The 21,187-nt window shown below is 27.0% G+C and overlaps 2 protein-coding genes across 8 annotated transcripts in view; one reads left to right on the top strand and one right to left on the bottom strand.

The window, feature by feature from the left end:
- LOC107449752 (guanylate kinase) overlaps positions 1-9,322 on the top strand; it is a 41,345-nt gene extending 32,023 nt beyond the window's left edge. For 4 of the 5 annotated variants that reach the window (XM_016065392.5, XM_016065391.5, XM_016065389.5 and 1 more), the window contains exons 2-8: positions 1,257-1,400; positions 2,159-2,200; positions 3,026-3,122; positions 4,134-4,272; positions 5,124-5,208; positions 6,242-6,327; positions 7,886-9,322. In XM_016065392.5, the coding sequence (XP_015920878.1) occupies positions 1,257-1,400; positions 2,159-2,200; positions 3,026-3,122; positions 4,134-4,272; positions 5,124-5,208; positions 6,242-6,327; positions 7,886-7,918 (626 nt within the window). In that variant the 3' untranslated portion in view covers positions 7,919-9,322. Of the gene's footprint in view, positions 1-1,059; positions 1,153-1,256; positions 1,401-2,158; positions 2,201-3,025; positions 3,123-4,133; positions 4,273-5,123; positions 5,209-6,241; positions 6,328-7,885 lie in introns of those variants that run through there. The other variant, XM_087158052.1, reaches the window with a different exon arrangement.
- Ufl1 (UFM1 specific ligase 1) overlaps positions 1-21,187 on the bottom strand; it is a 178,834-nt gene that overhangs the window by 107,278 nt on the left and 50,369 nt on the right. The gene's annotated exons all lie outside the window — the stretch shown is intronic.

The following is a 21,187-nucleotide window of genomic DNA, read 5'->3' as shown; positions in this document are numbered from 1 at the left end:
TTCTCCCTAAGCGTTTTCAGTAGGTCGACTTCTCCTTTGTTCCCAAAAAATTTGCCATTTTTATGTAAACAAATTGTCATCCCCTTAAAAACAGGGCCTTTTATTCATATTCCAATTTGAAAAGGATTAATTCACTGTTTAAAAAATAATTACTTACACCTAAGTAAAATTATCTGTGTTTATAAGGCTGATTGCTAATTGCAAATATTTACTTTGGTAAGACTATTCTCCACTGATTAAATATTTACAGGCATCTCTTTTTTTGGGTGGGTGGGTGGGGAGGATATTAATAGATTTTGATTTTTAAAAAAAATGCATTTGTAAATAATTATGATGTAATAAAATTATCATTTTCTCATTATTTTTAGTTTTAAATTATAGAAAGAAGCTTTCAAGTTTTATAAACTTACAAATTTTTCTTTTTGATAATGAGAGAGAATTTTAAATATACAAATGAAATAGAATGATAGGGTAATTTAAAAATTGTTGGGGATTAAGTTCAGTTCTTAGGATGTAGTATTATATATTTACAGGGTTGCCATCCATAGGGAAAACCAGGAAAAAACAGGGAATTTAAAAATCACCTAAAATAACGGAATTTTGTTTCGTTTTAAAAAATGGCGACCACTCAAACCGCAATCTATGAGATATATTTAAAGATGATATTTCAGCTATACTAAACACTAAACTATTTCATTTACTATAGCATTATTTTAGTATGTTCAGCTGTTCCTTTTTTTTTCTTGTAAGTTTTTCCAGCAATCATAACTAATAAATATAGTTAGCCCAATATAGCTCACACAAGAGCACAGTAATTGTGTTTCCTTTTAATATATTGTGTATAATATGTACAGGGAATTGTTAAGTGAGATGTGCCCTTTCAAAACTCAAAGTGCCTTTTTCTGAGAGGAAGCGCCCTTTCACTCTTTTATTCCTAAGGAGAACTCTGTATAAATATTGGTTCTTTTTTATTTAACTAGGTACTAAGCAAAAATATTAATGGTTTCTTTAAAAAGTACTGAGAAAAATTATGTTTTATTATGCGTTTCAACAGATTTTAATTCTGTGAAATAAATGGGTTTTAAGTGTACCAGGTGCAAATAAACAAATGGTTGATACATTGATGACAAAGCTTGGCAATCCAGCTATGAGGCAAGTGAGAAGTAATTTTTAATAACGAATCGCTGTTCAATTTCAGATTTTCAATCTTGCATTTTGTGTCAATAATTATTCTAAAATTGCACTTATTATTTCAGGTAATCTGAAATGGTACACAAAGGAAACAGATTCCTCCCTTCCTCGACCAGTGGTCATCTGCGGACCTTCTGGCAGTGGAAAGTCTACTCTTTTGGGAATGTTGATGGCTGAATACAAAGACTGCATTGAATTTAGCATTTCACGTGAGTGACTTGCTTGCACGTAATTGCAAGAGAAATGTATGTTTGTTATCCTGCATTCTAATGATAAGAGACATCAAAATTTAATAATCAATGATCATACTAAAATGAATCCTCATATCGTTGTTTTTTGTTATTACTAATTCTTCAATATGTGTGGTGTAAATAACCAATAAATAATAACTTAATCACAAATAAATAATTTCGAAAGTTAAGTCATTATTTTTTAATGTGTGGTATAAATTTTGCTCATTTATGAAGGATAGCTTAAATCTAAATTATAATTTTATCATCACGTGATTCATTTAACCATGAATGATCAGTACCATTAATTATCTAACTAATTTACAAATTCAGAAAAAGACAAAATAAGTGAGTAACATTTAAAATAATAAATCAAAATAGATAATCATTAAAATGAAACATTTATCAATTAATAGATTATATTACTAAGTAAATAACTAGAATAGATAATGTTTGCTTTGTATAAACTGCAATAGTACAGCATTTTCAGTAATAGCTTAACTGTAAATAAATAATATCTTAAAAGATACTGTAGCAATTTGAGTTATATAAATAATTAAATAAGAAATAAATCATTATACAATATTAGCTGACCATATAGATAATCTTCCATTATTTGAGAATGCTATAAAATTTAATTTAATCAAAATACTTTACTAATAAATATTCTTTTTAATTAATGAGTTTTGCAAACTCTAGGTTTATAATAGATGAATAATCTAATTTATCTTTTACAGATACTACAAGATCACCAAGACCTGGAGAGAAGCATGGCCAACGTGAGTTTATTAATTTTTAATTTTATTACTTTTGAGTTTATTAATTTAAATTTATTAATTTTAAATTTGGATACTTCTCTAATTAATTGTTGTAAAGTTACATATAGTGTCAATTATACCAGTTTCTATGGTCAGTTTTTCTATCTAAGTCATCTTTTCTATTTAAATGTTTATATTAATAGTTTCATTTTCTTATTGTTATTAAATCTTATTTCATAAAATTTTTGTTTCTAATTTTCAATTATCCCAAAATCCTGAGCATGACGGCTCCTCGTAAAATTGGTTTGTCAATCTCTTTCTTGGCAGTTATTCTTATATTGCCTCAAATTTCACAGTATTTAAGATATCACCTTTTTTTAAAATGCAAAAAAAAAAAAAAAAATATTACCCATATTAGAATATTCTTACACATGATTACATAATTCTTAAAGAAACATTCCGTTATATGTTGGCACCAATTTCGCTTATGTGCTTCAAATTTGTAAAAAATTGGAGAGTACAATTCACTACTAAAAATTTTTTTTTCTATGTTTATAGAAAAAGAAATGAAAGAAAAAATTAATAATTTTGAGTAGAATTGATTTATAAATTTAGTTTTAATTTTTGAGTTACTACTGAATAAATTTTTTTTTCCTAATTTGTAAATATTCATTGTTTATGTATATCGTTTTTGGTAGAGATTTGTATTTTAAATAAGGACATTTTTTTTTTTTTACTATCTAATGTAAGTTATTTAGATTTTTAAATTAAACGTTATCTCATTGCTTAATGTTTATATTAAACACCTATTGCAATGTTGCTGATAAATATTTTTTTTCTTCACAGATTATTATTTTGTTGATAAATCCGAAATTGAAGATGCCATAGCCAGAGGTGGTTTTCTGGAATATACAGAATTTTCGGGCAATTATTATGGAACTTCGTAAGTTACATTTGAAATTTGCCTATATGTATATGTGTGTGTATATAAAAGTTCAAAATGTGGAGAAAACATAGAAAAATTACAGAATAATGAAGGAAAAAAATTATTTCAAAAATCCTCCATCAGCTCACACAATTATATCAGCAAAAAAGGAGTGCTTTCTAATATTGTATCAATATAGCCAAAGCAAAATATATCAATACAATAGTGTGAGGAGCACTCAAAATAGTTTTTTAAGCCAAAATAGAATGGAACACTTTAAGTAATAAATTTAACGTGAAAAAAAAACAAAATAAAATGTAAAGAAAACACAGAACAAAACATAAAACTAAATGTATTAAGCTAGTAGCGAATTCAAATGAACTTACATGGAATGGAAATTTTCAAGAATGATTTAAAATATTTTCGTAATAAGATTGCCAGATTACAAAATATGAAGACAGAAGTGCAAATTTAGGTTATTATATATATATATATATATATATATATATATATATATATATATATATATATATATATATATATATATATATATATATATATATATATATATATATAATTTTTTAAATAACTAATACCTTGATTTAAATTTCATACATTTCATTTTATTGAATATTATGTGCAGTAATTTAAATACACACTTATGATGATTTTTTTTTCTTTTCATATTTATATCTATTTTAATAAACTCGAGAAATTCTAGGGCAATTAATGATGTAACCTAATATGGGGAAATGTAGTTCATTGTTTAATTTTAGATTGAAAAAGTTTTAATTTGCTATGAAAATAGTACATTGGATTAATTGTTTCATTTTTTTATTTTATTGAGTGTTTAATATTAACCAGTTAACTTACTTGCACACTCTTATACTTTTGACTATGTATAGATAATGTTGCTAACAACAATTCAGAATGTCAAAAGACATTTAATGATTTTCCAATTGTTTTCAAATTATTAATAAATGAATGTTTATGTAATGATTTGCTATAAATAAATTTCAACTTTTTTAGAAAAAGTGAGATCAACAGAATTCAGAATAAAGGGAAGTTGTGCTTTTTGGATCTTGAAATTAATGGTGTAAAAAACATAAGGAAGACCAGCCTGAAACCCAGATTCATTTTCATCAAGCCTCCTAGCCTTGAAGTCCTCGTAAGTTTAAACTTATTTTACATTCATAATAATATTTTTAGAAAAATTTCATATAAAATCACCTAAAATAACAGGGGAAATACCGGTAATTTTGTTTCTTATTTTCGTCTTTTAAAAAAAAAAGTGATTACTCAAAGCGTGATATTTCAGCTATACTAAACTATTTCATTTAGTTGAATACTTTTGAGAGTCTATTCATTGTTACTTCAAGCGTTATTCAAATTTAATCGGAAAATGTTAAAAGCACAATTTTTATAATACCTTTTTCTTTCTTCATAATTTTAAAGACAGATTTTCTTAAGTTTAAACAAATTTTGAATTCAAATCATTTTATTATGTGAGAGTTAAAGAAAAGAAGAAAAAAAATTCACTATCTCCTTAATTGAATTTTCAAAGATCTAAATCGTCTAATGATATTTTATTGTTCTGCTATCTTTGATTTCAAAATGGTAGTTACTATCTTGTTCATGTTCTTTAAAATTAGTATTAAATTTTAGAGATGAAAACTCTTAAGATCTTTTTTAGAATGTAAATAAAAAACTGAATTTCTAACATACTAAAAGTTCATACACTTGTTAATGTAAAGGATTAATTAGCAATTTGTGATGGGTTCAAAGAAAACTAGAGAAAAAAAATATTTAAAAATCAAATAAGGACTTTGCTTAGTTTTTTAATGTGTTCATTTTTATGTCACTTTGAAATAAAGTTTTTAATTTTAAATGCCCATTGAAAATGTTAATGAATGATCTGAAAAGCCTCTATATTAAATATAGACCCACATTTAGTTACAAGTTCTAGGAACCTGTAATTTCCAATCACTGGTGTTATTTAAAATGATTGTTTTATTATAGGAAGAGAGATTGAGAGGTAGAAATACAGAAACTGAGGAAAGTCTCCGAAAGCGATTAAACAGGGCTAAAGAAGAGCTTGTTTATGGTAAGTGTACTATCAGATGAAATTCAAAATGTTATATTTAAAAATATCTATGAAATAAACTTGCATTGGGTATTTTAAAAAAATAATAACAAGATTAGTATGGGAATAGGGGTCTGTCCAGGGAAAATGTACTACCGTTTAGCGGCACTTTCTCAAATTCATCTTAAGATAAAACGGTAGTTTCGTAAAATACTTTTCAGAAAGCAAGTTGTGAGATTCTCTGCCTATTAAAATTTTGTATTTGTAACCCTTTAAAAAACTATAAATACGAGAGTTTTTTAAAATGAGACAACAAGGTTCTCTCTTTATTAACTCTACAGGAAGTCAAAATTCGAACATTATCTTTAACATTACTGTAAATTTATTCAAACAAACTTTTTTTTTATGAAAATTTTTTTCCCTTTGAAACCTTTTTCTGTATGACCCAGTCGAAAATGCTCTCATATTGAAAATAACTTTTAGTTCTAGTACTGTTAAATGCAAGTTGAAATTTAACTGGACAATTTTTAAATTTGGATGCAATTTTAAGCTCGAAATTTTACAGTAGCAAAATTATTCTTTAATGTATGGGGGAAAATATATAAAAATTTACCAGTCATGAATGATTTTTATTTGTAGTGACAATATTTGAATTTCTTATTTTACCATATTTTGGTGTTGATTTTTAATGTAACTTTTAATTTTCACAAATTATGTCTACATTTTCACAAAATAGGTACTTCTGAAAAAAACCTAGGCCTCTGGGGAAAATCTTTTTTAAATATTTTAACAAAAATATTTTTACTATTATAATTGTTAGTATTTTAACCTTTTTGGTTTGTATTCATATTCCTAATGCTCTTAAAGAAATTTTCTCCTTTATTTTCAAATTATTTAAATTTGTGAACGGTAGCCTTTTTTCACTTGTTTTCCATCTATCAATTACTATAAAAAAAAAAATTAAAAAAGGAACATTTGACTTTTTTAACTAGCAAATGAATTTTTAATTTTGATGTTGATTATTTGAAATTGAATGTTTTTTGTTTATTTTCAGGAGAGGCACCTGGAAATTTTGATTTTGTGATAGTCAATGATGATGCTGAAAAAGCTTGTGAAGAGCTGAAAAATTATTTGCGTTCAGTAAGTATAGCATACTTGCCAGCTCTCCTGTTTTTTAACAAAAAATCCTGTATTTTACGACCTGTTTACCCGTATATTTTCAAATTTCTCCGTGTTTGTTGAAGAAATTTTAAATAAAAAATTTGGTGATAAAATATCCACTTATGGCAAAAATACTTCTCCTATTCCTCAACAGATAGTGCTATTGCCAATACTGCAGTATGTTGAGAGTTAATAGTTTAAGTCGAGCTGTGGTGGCTCTGGGGATAGAGTGTTCGCCTTCCAATGAGGTAAACCGGGGTCGAATCCCAGCGATGACTGGTCAATACAAATTACATTTTCCTCTTCATGTAACTCAAATGTGGGATAGTTCCATCAAAAAAGTCCTCTACGGAGGCAAATTTCTCCCACTATTTGATCCAGGAGTTCCCTTGTCTTCTGAATTGGGTTCAAAATGACAAGGCTACCGAGTTGAACATTAGTTGTCGTAAATTCGAAATTGTGTCGGCTGTTCGACAACAGTTATGAATGTCAAACATTGGTTTCTCAAATGCAAAATTTACACGTCTTAAAAATTCTAAATATAAAAAACTGGAAATAACCACACAAAAAAACATTTTACAAATAGATAAATAACTGCCAAAAGCAATGGTAATCAAATGATTTACAGTGAAATTGTCATAAATCAAAGAGTAAAAACTTAATTTGAAATTCGGGTATCTTAAGAACATTGTATTAAATATATCTGATTTTAAAAAAGTTTGTGGTAATGGCCAAAAAGCAATATAAAACTAAAAAAAAGCAATCAGAAAATTATGTGGATTTGAGAGAAAATTAGCTTGAATTGAATTGTTCTTTTAAATAAAGTGTAATCTGTATCAAAAAGTATGTGGAGTGGAAATTTTTTATCCAAAGAGCAAATGAGGCAACATTTTCTTCACACACAGTTCAAATTAATCCTACATTGATTTATAAAGTTTTATTTAAATTAGGAGTTTTATTTATTTTTTAATATTGACATATTTCTTTCATCCCGTTATTTAATTTGCGTATTTCTTATATAAAAATGACTTATAACAATTTTACATTTTTTATTTCTGCGGGAAACTCATCAAGTAAATTTTTTTCGCTTACATAATTATTTAAGTCATTTTTTGTTGCATTTTTTCACACCCTTTTTATTTAATAATTCGTTCTATTAAATGTAAACTTATATGCTCAAACATTTTTTTTATTTTCCAAGCACTGTGCTGTTCCAAATATAAAAAATATTTGCTTCAATCTGCTCCAAAAACCAAATTTATTTACTCCAAAATAAATTTTTTTCTGATCCAAAATGCTACCGTACCATCTCTGAAAGTATGTCGTTGAATCAAGCGGCATTTGCGTGTTTCATTAAATTTTTTAAAAAATTAAAAATTGTTAGGTATTTAAATTGCATGTGGAAATAATTTACTTTCTCATACAAAAGAGGCTTGCCTTCTTAAATTTTAATTCAATGAATAGATTTATTATTTAAGTAGTTTATATTTTTCTTTCTGCAATACCATACTGATTTTGTTTTTCAATTTGTTTTCAGGATCTTGAAATGCTGAAGAATCAGAATCAGTAGCTGCATCCAGCATGTTTTTGTATATAGCTGTTAGCATCACCTGTAAATCTCAAAACTACATTGTATCACACTCACGCAGGGCAAATTAGCTTTTAGAGGAATTGTGTTCTCTTTTCATCCTTTATTTATTGTCTTCATTAATTTATTGTTAATTTACCCTCATCTAGTATTTTTCATGATTTGTACTGTGCATTTTACCCCCTTTTCTTTCCCCCCCCTTTACTGCTGTGATGACCATTTGGGAGTAACCAACATTTCTTTGATCATTAAAGATAAATGACATTTTCATTGTTATTCAGTAGCTGTATTTGTTATGTGCTGGCTCACATGCCTTTTTTTTATTTGCTAAGATAGTTTTTTTTTAAAACCATTTTTGTACTATTTGTTTTTTTTTAATTGATTAATTAACTCAATCATTTAATGACACCCAGTTTTTGTGTATATCAAGAAAAGCTTTAATTTTTTTTTATATAAACATTTTGAAATAAAAATATTAAGTGGATGCATCCTCTTTTGGTTAGGAAATAAAGGGATGCTATTTCAATTATTATTTTGTAAGTTTCAAGTTAAGCAAATTATTTAAATTAGAATTTAATTTATCTTAGATACAGAGATAAAATAATCCTTAAATATGCATTTTCTTTTGTATCTAAGAGTTTCATTTAAAAACTGAAAGATCCTGACTTTTCTGTTTATCAGTTTTTTTTCTAAGTTTAAAATAATAATTTTAACAATAAGAAGTGTATAGTAAAAATATTTTTTAAAAAATTACATTACAATTTTGGAATAAAAAATTCTACCGTATTAATTAATGTTTTAAATCTGAAACTTTTTCAAGTTAAATAATATCCTGAATAATCTAGTTCAATAATACCTTTTCAAAATTTATTGATAATCTGAGATAGATTTATTTTAAACCTTTAAATTATCTTATTTCATTTTCCTAGAAAAAGATCTTAACAGTTTAAATGATGCATTTTTAGTTGCCTAATGTTTCAATTTAAATTAATTTGGTTTATTAATTTTTAGTTATTGTTTATATCAGTGATTCTCACTGATGAGACATCAACGTATAACACTTGCGTATGATGTACGCATATTTGTTTGAACTTTTCTTAGATATAAATATTTCATAATATTTTTTTTTTTAATGCAGACAGAGAGCATTTTGTATTGTCAAGTAGAGATGTGTTAAAGAATACATTCTTGAACTCTCTATTTTTTGTTTTGTATGTGTTACTACTTTTAACAAATTAAAAGAAAAGAAAATGACATGCTGTGATGGTATTATTATTGTAACATTGTTGAATGGATTACAGTTTTGCAAGAGCAGAATAACCAGAACTGCAATTATAGTGTAATTGTATACTCATTCGTTAAATAAAGTTACAATTTAAAAACTTAGTTATGTTTTTTCTTGATTTTTAATCATCATTAAATAGAGTTGCCCCACCACAGACAAAACCTGGAAAATACAGGGAGTTTAAAAATCACCTAAAATAACAGGGAATTTTGATTTTTTCTTTACAAATTAGGAAAATACAGGAAATTTTGTTTCTTAATTTCATCTTTTAAAATTTGTGACCACTCAGGCTATGAGATATTTAAGGATGATATTTCAGCTGTACTAAACTATATCATTAACTTATAGCGATATTTAAGCAGGGTTTGTTGATTTAAATCAAATGATTTTTTTGAAAAATATCATTGATTTAAATCAACTGATTTTTTAATATATATATATTGATTTAAAAAGTTAAAAAACAGTGTTTTAAATTATTGATACTTTTATTATTTATTTTCTTAGTTTTAAAATTTATCATTGCTGCATTAATTAATTTTAGCTAATGAAATTGCTTTCTTTCTTGGCAAGTGTTGAATTTCAACACATTTGAAATTACATTTTTAAAAATCTTTTGATTCTTGAGATTGAAAGTACAGATTAAAGTAAACATTTAAGTATTTTTTTCTCATAATATGTTTACAGTATCAGATTTCCTATAAAGAAATTTTGTGAAAAAAAATTTCAATGAGTATATAGATTTAAAAAAAAAATTTTTTTTTAGCTTAACTTATCTATTTTGATATAGGATTAAAAATGAATAATTTGATATAAAAATAAAAAGATTAAATATTGATTTATTTTTTGATGAATGACTACATTTATAAACACAATCTGTTACATTTATTTTGTCATTTTAAAAATCAAGAAGGAAAAAAAAGAAATCAGAATTTTAAATTAATATTATGGTTTAGTAATTCAAACTTTGTTTTAATAGTTAAAGAATTCTTTAAATTCTCTATTTCATTTAGTCTTTAAATTTCAATCATGCATTTGTTTCAAAATGGTTGCTATGTATTATAAAGAAAAATTGTTTTAGGTAGTTAGAGCTTCTAAAATATTCTTATAATATAGTTTTAATATAAATTTAATTTTCATTAAACATTATAAAGTGTTTTTAGTCATCAATCAAAGTTCTTACTGTGTATTTGAATTTAAAAAAAATCACAAACCCTGTATTTAAGTAATATGTTCAGCTGTTCCTTTTTTTCTCTTAAGTTTTCCAATGATTAAAACTAGTATAATAATACAGTCGGACTTCTATCTAACGTACTTCTATATATTGCGATTTTTTTTTCTAAGGAACCAATAACATTTTGGAAATTTCTTCGTAAAATAACTTCCTAATAACGAAGTGAATTTTCTATTTAACAAACTTTTCTTTGAGATCGACTTTCCCCATTTTCCAAAATATTTCAGAATTTTTCAAACTTTAACGCATTTTATGGGGGAAATGAGCTTGAATTGATTTTCGCAGCCACTTAACTTTTAGAGAAAGCAGTAAAATATCTTTCCCTTTTTGTTTGCATTTCAAAGGAAAAAACTCAGACAAAGAGGATTTTCTTATTAACAATTAAGCTTAAGAACGCATGTGGTAATGTACAGTCCGCAAAAAAAAAGATATCACCCTGAATAACTTTCGTTCTAATGATCGGATTTTCACGAACTAAGTGTCAATCTTAATGGTTCCTGGGGGTGACCTCAAATATGCTAATTAATTAGTGCTAACTATTAATTAAGTTACGAAATCAGACACAAAAACGTACTTTCTCCGAATAAACATATATATTTTTTTTACATATTTGGATTTTTAACCTTCAAAACATAGGGGGTAGCCGCAATCTGGGAAATATGGTCCCCATAGTTTGGTCAGGAGAGCGATCCAAAGTTCGTACCCCTTAATGTTAATTTCACTTTTTACGTTTTTAGTCATATTTTTAAAACTAATAAAGCAATTCAAAGAAAATTTCACCCAGTCATAAAACTCATTTACCCAAATATAATTTCATGAAAAAAATAATTTTTAATAATTGTTAATTATCTTTTATTATTTAATTAAATTGAGGATCAAAAATTTTTGAATTATAAGGTATGAATTTTTTTATACCATATTAATCTACATATTTTTCAATTGTAAAATCCAAAGTTTCAACTGTTTTTATTTATTAGAAGCTGAGAAAAATTAAAATTAATTACTTAACAAAAAATAATTTGGCGACAATGAAGAAATGATTAAATGGGGCGATTAATATTAAAATGTGATAAACGTGCGAGGAACTTGACTTCGCGCGCGTAGCATAAAATTTCATTCATATTTTTTTCGCTAATAATCGTTTGCTAATCTTTTCATTTTTATTTTTTTAAGCTATAAAATACGATGTTTCCTTTTTAGTCGTCTAAAAATCTATTTGCAATTTAGTAAAGAAATTTGAATAAAACATTTTATTGAATAAAAAAACATTTTATTCAGCGAATGTGGAGTTTTATAAAAGCATGCTTCTTATAGAATATGATTATACAACAGATTGTGCTTCTTTAATGTGATAATTTTTTATTTTTTTTCCTCAATAACTGATACAATTTCAATAATATACATACGTATGAATAAATTTGGAATAAAATATTCATCAATTTCTTGAATATATATTTTATAAATATTAATAAAAATAACATTTTTAAGCATCTCTCACAACATCGCAAATTTCTCAACATCTTATAGGGTAAACTAACTAGTGAAGGAATACTTAAGCTTAGCTTGCCTTTAAAAAAAATCATGAAAATTTCAAAATTTGTAATTTCAGCTAAATGATGGTGTCGACATATTTGATGCAAATTATGTAAAAAAAATTAGATAACTTACATAATATTGTTTCAAGCTTTTGGTGATTTAAATAATAAGTAGTAAGATAACCAAGTGAAGGAACAGTTCTTACATTGAATAAACACTAAATTGTCCAGTGAATGAACACTTAATTTTGAGAATGTTTGATGCTCGTTAGGAATCCTTAGGTCACACAGATGTCTTTCGCCCTGTAGATACCTGAATTGACGGATGTTAACACAGGCGGGCATTAGGAAAAAAAAATCTTTTAAGTTTTTGTGCCCCCATTTCAGTATCTTAAGGGCCTTACGAGCTCTGTTTAAAAAGAGAGTATCATATCAGATATGTATATATAAGAAAACAAAAAAAAAACAGAGTAGCTGTATTTGATGGTAAATGTAGCTTATCGTAATTGAAGAATATGCTGTGCGACATTTTATTATGAATTTGCGAAAGTAAGATTCAGAATGTATCGAAACATGAGGATGCTATCCAAAGAAAACCATGTCACCTAAATATCTAGCATAATGAAGCGATTTTTTAAACAAGGAATCATACAATATGCAACATATTATTTCAATATCTTATTCTTAAACATAATATATTTCAATGTTTTTAAAATGCCACTAAACATTCAGCAATTCCTTGAGTTACAGAAAAAAGAAATATCGTAAATTATAGAAAACCTTGTGAATGTGCATTAGAATTACTATACAATCTACATTTTATTTTTCAAGCATTTTTTTTTTCTTCAAACTTTAATGCCTTATGTTAATTTGATTTTAGTATGAAATCCTAGAATAAACATAGCAAAAATAACATAATCTAAATAATATCAGATAAAAAGTTCATGTATTTAAATTTTATAAACTTAGAAAATCATAAATAATTTATAAATCGATTCAAATTTTCTTTTCAAAGCAGATTAAAATAATTTTTTTTTTTGCTTTTTGAACATGAATCAACTTAAAAATTGTCTACTGCCTAGAAACTTCGAAATGTTTTCTAGTAACTATTAATTAAATCTTGCTGAGCAATCACAAAACATTATTTCAATCTTCTTACAATCAGAGATTGGTTGCCTAGCAACCTAGTAAAATTAAGCGTTCCTCTTTTGAATATTCAATGGGTTATCTTAAAATATTCATTTGCGCAGGTGACTTTTTTTGGCGGTTTTCTGGACTATCGCCAAAATATAAACCTTTATTGCAACAAAATTTACGGCCCAATTTTTTTTAAATTTTTTTTTAATTACCTAATTCAAGTGTCTAGATTCCAAACATGTAAAAAAATATATATGTTTATTCGGAGAAATTACATTTTTTTGTCTGATTTCGTAACTTAATTAATAGTTAGCACTAATTAATTAGCTTATTTGAGGTCACCCCCAGGAACCATCAAGATTGACACTTAGTTCGTGAAAATCCGATCATTAGAACGAAAGTTATTCAGGGTGATATCTTTTTTTTTTTTGCGGACTGTACGTCTAAAATTACTTTTATAATGAACGCGACTATAATTTTATACATACATTTAGCTTTAGTATTTAGTTGAAAATGTATGTAGCGTGATAGTGTAACAACAGATAATGTTTTGCCCTATTTTCACTTTCGATGCAGATTTCTTTTATGGCTAAGATTTATGAAATAAACAGTAGATTCTAGTTTACAAGATAAAGGCGTATCAATTGCTATTTAAGAATTTCAAAAGGTGATTTTCTATTTAATGAATCTTCCGTATAACAAATTTATCAGGATTCAGCGACTTCGCTAAATAGAGGTCTGACTGTATGTATATAGCTTAAACAAGAGCACAGTAATTGTTGTCTTTCCTCTTAATATATTGTATATAATATGTACAGGGAAATTTTTTTCCCCGATTTGACTGGCAACCCTATTAAGACTGCTTTTTTTCTTCTTTGAAATGTTGTCCTATTGATGAAGATGATTTTAATATTATGAACGCCACAATTTTTTTTTTGTTATAATTTTAATTGTTATAAATCAAAAATTTTTTAATTGTTATAAATCAGGTAGTTAAATTACTTAGATGAAATATTTATTTGGTTTTAATTAAAAAACTAATAATTTAGTTTAAAAAAGCATTTTCCTCACTAGCTAACATACCTAACTTTTCTTCTTAATTTGCAGCGATCGATATTGGATAAAGTTCTTTTTGCCAGAAGTTGAAATTCTGCTCTTTTTTTTTTTATCATTTTTATTATCAGTATTCTTTTATAAAAATTATAGGCAAAAGTATTTTGTTATTAATAGTTAACTCTTGTTAGATTTTTTAATTGTGTAGTTGTAATGTTTTAATCCAAAAGTAACTAATAGGAAAAATAATCTATTTCTTCAAAGTGGGAATTTTTGTTTAGAATAATATAAAATGTCTCTTTGTTGAGAAGGTCTGTGTAATGGACAGTTCTTATGCAAAAAAATTTTGAATTGATAACATGAATTACTTTTCATGTGAAAAAAAATTTTTTTGTCCCCCTTCCAGTTTACATTAACGAGGTTCGATTGTTCTTAGTTTAGATGTGAAAGTATAACAAAAATATAGGTAACAAAAGTGGGGATTTTTTAAATTTAGAGTAGGTAATGACATATTTTTTAGACATGTCTTAACACTAAGCATACCATAACCGGTAAAATGACCGTTTAAGAACTTTTGCATCGAAAATGCGCTTATCGTTTTTGCACATTTGAGTTCACGACTTTTTCCAACAATTATATACAGTTAATATTTTATTATTATTATTTTGTTTGTTTCGAATAATACGCGTCGTATACCTATTTCTACCACAATCGGTCATTTGCCCGGGAGAACAATTTATTGCTTTATAAAGTTATCAGATCAGAAATGACGATGCAATGCGTGTTCAACGTATTGCATTCGATGAGTTGCACATTACTGCAAAGACTGTTGAGTCGTGAGTTCAATCAGAATAAATGTGAATTCAAATTTTATGAAAGTACCTAAAATTTTAGATTGACATTTTTGTGTCAGAAAAAGTGACAAAAACTAAATGATTTGGTAAGTAGCTTATATTTTACTTTGATAGCTTTACTTCATTTCTAACTAACTATTCAATTTTACCCAGAAAAATGTCGAAACAATCAAGACAGTAAACGTTCTTAGACGAAATTAATTTTAATTATAAGAATTATAGAAATGATAATAATTAGTAGAAATATGTTTGCGGAAAATGTACAATAGAAGCACCCTGTATAAGTAGAAAATGCATTGAGTAATGAATTTAAAATTCTTATTCTTCGTGTTTATAATACATAAAAATTGGCAGTATACAATTTTGTTTAATTATAATAAAGTGTTTTTTTAGTTTATTTCCTTCCTAGCATCCATATTTCTTACATTCGATCAGGAAACATAAAGTCCGGTTATTTGACCGACTATGGTAGAAATATGTACATATTAAGTGTTGGTATGTTTAGTGTTAATCACCTTTAATGCAAATTCGCAGACTAACGTTAAAAATTTAAGAGTTTTATTTAATTAATTGCATAACAATAATGTGAAAATACAAAGAATGAAATCAAGAGAATGAAGATCGTATTCTGCGATTATAATCGTCCACTTTACCGAAAAATGGAAAAAGAGTTGAAACAAAATAGTTTCTCGTTTAGAAAATCGTGCAAAAAATTTTATAAAATAATTTCAAAAGTTTAACTTTTGATCTAATGGTTGGATCTTCACGTTTCACTGTGGGTCAAAAAACCATGATCTTTGACCCACAAAATTGAATTTTCAACTAAAATATGTGTAGGCAGTTTTAATATAGCCCAAATTAAGTATTCTTAATCATTCCAAACATTATAATTTACTTTTTAGACCGTCGAGAGTACAATGTAATGAAAAATAAGTTTAAATTTTTTTTTTTAAATGTAACTTTTAAATTTTTATTTCAAATATATATATATAGGAATTTCAACTTACTGTTACATTTTTATCCGAGTAATTAGACTGAAATTATAGTACAATTTTTCAATTTGTTGGATTAGTTAATACTCTTGACAAACTTATAGTTTATATCGTATCATTTGACATTTTACAATGTTTGAATAACATTCGAAACTTAGTTCCAATAAGTTCCACGAGATTATTAGTTAAATTTTTTTTTTGTTATCTTCTTTGATGTTTCTTCTTTCGAAAAAACCTGCCCCATTTTGCCCGTATTGAAAGATGAACTAAATATACTCATGTTTTCGCGTTATTTTGTAATATTACTTCGGAAATATAATTTGCTTTTTATTTTTAATATAAAAGTACGAAAATTATTATATTTTCATTGCTATATTTAATTATATAAACGTACTATATTATTTTTTTTATTTTTGCTCGCCATCCATATTTCAGTCACCATTTTGTTTTTTTCGGTATTTTTAGCGTATTTCAACTATGAATTCAATTTACCTGCACATAAAAGCTCCCAAATTTTGAAACAAATTTGATCGAAATACTAATTTTGGTCACGAAACCTTGGATACTGGCCACACTGTGTGCTCTAAGATTCAATCTTAATGACTCAACGTACTCAAACACGCTAATTAGTAAGTGCAGACGGTATTTTAAGTAAGTTCTATACTTCACTGGAGAGATTGTAATACATTCAGGGGTGATTGTGACACTAAGTGAAAAACCCTGAATATTTTCTGGCAAAAACTCGATATCAATTTATATACCATTCGCATTAAACATATTTTTTTAAACTAACATTTATAATTAAATTAATTACCAATGAACAGTGACTATTTTTAGAAAAAACGTAGCTTTTAAGAATAGTGATATTGGATTTTAATACCGCGTGAACTTGAATTGCGATATTGGATTTTAAAATCGCATGGATAGGAATCGCGATATTGGATTTTAAAAGCGCAACAATACAAAGCACCAAGACCGTAGCCAGGATATTTTTTCTGGGGGGGGGGGATATGGTAAGAAGCAAGGACAGTTTCAGACATGCAAAGTAGGGGGAAAACATTGTAACAAATATTGTTTATTCTGTTGTTTGCAAAAGTTAAACTAGTAATTAAAAAATATTACATAATAATTATTTTTCAATTAATATTACATAATAATTATAATCAATTTGTAAACAAAGTTTACAGAGACATGCAACGGGGAGTTGAAGAAAATTTTTTGATTACTTTCTTAGGACAAACCAGAATATCCCGAAATATGCTTAATAAAGTTAGTTAATAAAAGGTTTGATTCGACAGATTTTGTTTTTCTTTTTACATAGAGGCTCAAAGAAAGACTAAAAAGTTTGAATCCAGAATCTCGGGGGGGGGGATTTGTCCTGACGCCCACCCCCTGGCTACGGGTCTGCAAAGCACGATATTGAATTCTTAGATGGCGTGAATACGAATTGTAATATTAGAACGTGTGAATACGAATCACGATATTGGTTTTAAAAACACGTACATACAAATCGTGATATTTGATTTTTAAATCGCGTGAATACGAATCGCGATGTACGATTTCAAAATCATGTAACTTTTAAATCAGGTAAATACGAAAATCGTTGTTTGATATTAAAATTTTCTTGGATCATTTAATTTTTCTAATTAATATGACAAAGTCTCTTAACTTTTTGATCCTAGAATCTCCAAGCATTTCGTTTAGAAAGCGATAATCAACAGCTATTCAACCATTTATGCTTTATTTTCGTTGAAGTTTAAATTTGAATAACTTGAGTGTTACTCTTAAAATTGTAAAGCCCGCCAGTTTTAGAAACCCTTATTGTTTTCTCATGCAGATGGCTGGAAAATATGACTTAAATTATTGTTCGATTTTTTTTTTTCAATTTTAAAAATATGTCATCTAAAATTTTTTTTTCGAATTTTAGTCTAATATTTAAAGAACACTAACACTTTCTGGTAAAATATCATTTTTATAACACTAAATTATATAGCTCTGTTATAGCAATAAATTAAGATTTTATCCCATTTTGAGTGCGCGAAGGGAGTGGTGGAGTGCTTTAAAAATAATTCACGAACTTTGCCTTTCTAAATAATAATAAAAGTAAAGCGAAACAGCCTGATTTGTTTAGGGAGTCACGGAGATCTATGGTGGTTCAGAATATAGAGCGTTAGCTTTACAATAAGGTGAGCCGGGTTCAATTCCTGGCTTGTCGATACGAATTCCGCACCGGACTATAAGCAATCTCAGCGCTGACGTAAAATATCCTCAGTGGTAGATGGATCATGAGTTAGAGTCCCCTTGCCTAGGGATATTTTCGTGGTTTTTTTCTCTCCATCTAACGCAAATGCTGGTAAGTTCCATCGAAAAGTCCCCCACGAAGGCAAACTTCTCCCGATACTTGATTAAAGAGTTCCTTTGTCTTCTGGATTGGGTTCAAAATGACAAAACTACGGAGTTGAGCATTAGTAGTTGTAAACCCAAAATTGAGTCGGTTGTTCAACAACGGTTACTAGGGGGGCATGGATATGAATGCTCCACAACCCCGCGAGCTAATGTCATGATTGCGCTAGACGTTATAACGTATCTTTACTTCCGAGAAAGGATAGTTCATAATAGTTCTGAGGGTTGGTGACTTTAAGCCCCCACTAAGGATCGAACCCAGTCCTGCACAATATCAGTAATGAAAATCTTTCCATTAAATATTAATATTTAAAGTCCTTAAGCAGATACTGAAAATTTCATCAGGGTATATTCGCGTAAAAAAAAATGCATCAGTGCAGAAAATCATCCTGCAAACGAAAAGTTCGCGTCTGAAAAATTTTCATTATGATTATTCTTTTTAGCATATTTCCCCTGGTCATTTTGGTAATATTTTTTATTTTTATTATCAAAAGTATTTTTTATTTTAAACCTATCTAATCAACAACATCCATAAGACTTTTCATAATTCACTAAAAAAGTTAAATTATATTCTCTACTAAACATTGAAACTTAATGCTATATAGGTTTTTTTCCCTATTTAAAATCGTTTTTAATTAAAGCATTCAGTTTGATTTCATATAATTTAATAAAATATTTCTTCTGTTAGAATTTATTTTAGAATGAACATTGAGAATATTAGATTTTGTGAGTACAAAAAAGAAAAAAAAAATTTTAATACAATTTTACTTGTAAACATATGTAAAACAAATTAGTTTTGTTGTTAAAAAAATTTATTTAACCTATTAATAAAAAAAATTACAACAAGACTTCAGTTAAATGAAACAATTGAGAAGTAAGTCAATAAAAATAAAAAATTTAATTAAACATTATTTTAACAACTGGGGAAAAAAATCGTTATCGTTAAATACAGATTTACACTCATTCTCAGTGGCGTATGGCAAGTGGGGCATTTTGCCATCATTATTCGAAAAAGGGTGCCAAATCGACTCATTGTTTCTATTCATTTTATTATTCTTTTACTTTATCGCTATTTATTTTATTATTATCTAAAATAAAGATTAAAAAATTTTGCTTCTATTCGGTTTTGGCAGTTGGGTAAATTAATTTTAATGTTTCTTAACCGCTTCCTTTCCGAAACATTAAAAAAAAAATACAAAAAATCAACATATTTTTTTATTTCTTTAATAAATGCAAAGAACTAAAACAAATCATAATACGCAAGTTCTAAGTTGATATTTTAATTTTTTAATACGTAAAAAAACATTTAATTTAGCATCTGTTTAATATCCCAAATGATCTCGGGCAAATGAAAAAAGTTAAATATCAATCTTTGTATAGGTTCACATTTTCATAATCTGAAAAATCATCTGCATTACTTTTACTTTCGTTCGCGAACTCCATTTTTTTACTCTTTTTTCTGTATAAATTCATCAGCCATCGTATATAACAATTGCACAAAACACGTCTGCATTCCCACAAACAGCAAAAATTGGTAAACTTCCAATCACAGCAGATTATCATATTTTTTATTTTGCTTTCGGCCGAGTAAAAACGTGATAAAATGAAACGTATTGGCAAATTCTGCTATGCCCGAGTTTATTAGGGATAATAAATAGTTGCAATGCATACATACCCGAGTTAACTCGGCATAATCAAGGAAGCGGTAAACAATAAATAAATAAAAATTTGACCATAAAGCAAACTTTTAAATGTTTTCCTTTAGACTAATCTCTATTTTCTCTTCCAACACCCTATGCTAAAAGCAAACATTTTCCTCCTTGTATGGACTACATATTTTGTGGCAAGAGGAGCCTTTTATAAAAATAACTAGGGGAACGTTAATTGGTTGGAATAGTCTTTGGTGAGGAACAAACACGTGAGTGTTAAGGTCAAAATATTTAAAATTTCAATACAATTTTTACTACGACCATTTATTGATTTAGAGCAATGAGTTATCTTTAAACTTCTTTACCGAAATTATGATTTAACATTTGATAAAAACATAATGAAAGTTTGTTACTGTCAATACCATTTTCTAATTTAATTTACAAAAAAAATGCAGTGAGCATAACTTTAATAAATAGTTTCATTTTCAATAATTTCAAATGAATCAACGGAGCTTATATTTAAATATGAATTTGCGGCGTATAGCAGACATAAGTCATGTACTCATCAAAATTTACAATAAACGTAATGTATGAAAAATTTATAGATTATTTTGAACAGCAAAAGCATGCAACAAAATTCGGGAGTATCGATTTTGTTTAAAAGAAAATAGACGCCGAAAGTCAAGATCAATGCAATAATTTACGAGAACGTTGTTATGTTTGAGATATGTTTTGCCATCATTTCAAGAAAATTGGATTTTTTGTTTTTAAAAAAAAAAAAAAAAAAAACAGATTTGCTGATATTAGCAAATATGTTTTGAAATATGCGCTGCCTATTAGTTGCTGTTTTTAAATACTCCTTTGTATTTAATAGCTACTCAATATTAATACCTTTGTTCTCAATATTACTCAGTTTCAGGCTTCACGATACAATACAAAAGTTTAAACCGTTGTTTTCTTATTTAAAAAGAGAAGGGGAAAAAAAGAACATTTTTCACTCAAAAACGACCTTTTAATATTCGTCTGCAAATCAAAGTACATTGGCCCCCCGGTTAACAGGGAATGAACAAAAAAATAATAGAGGTGGCTGAATTTTAAAAAAAAAAAAAAAA

Source organism: Parasteatoda tepidariorum, chromosome 2 (genome assembly GCF_982258835.1).
Source record: "Parasteatoda tepidariorum strain Cologne lab strain chromosome 2, Ptep-v5.0, whole genome shotgun sequence".
Lineage (NCBI taxonomy): Eukaryota > Metazoa > Arthropoda > Arachnida > Araneae > Theridiidae > Parasteatoda > Parasteatoda tepidariorum.
Note: the sequence above shows the minus strand (reverse complement) of the source record. Positions and strands in the feature narration are given on the sequence as shown.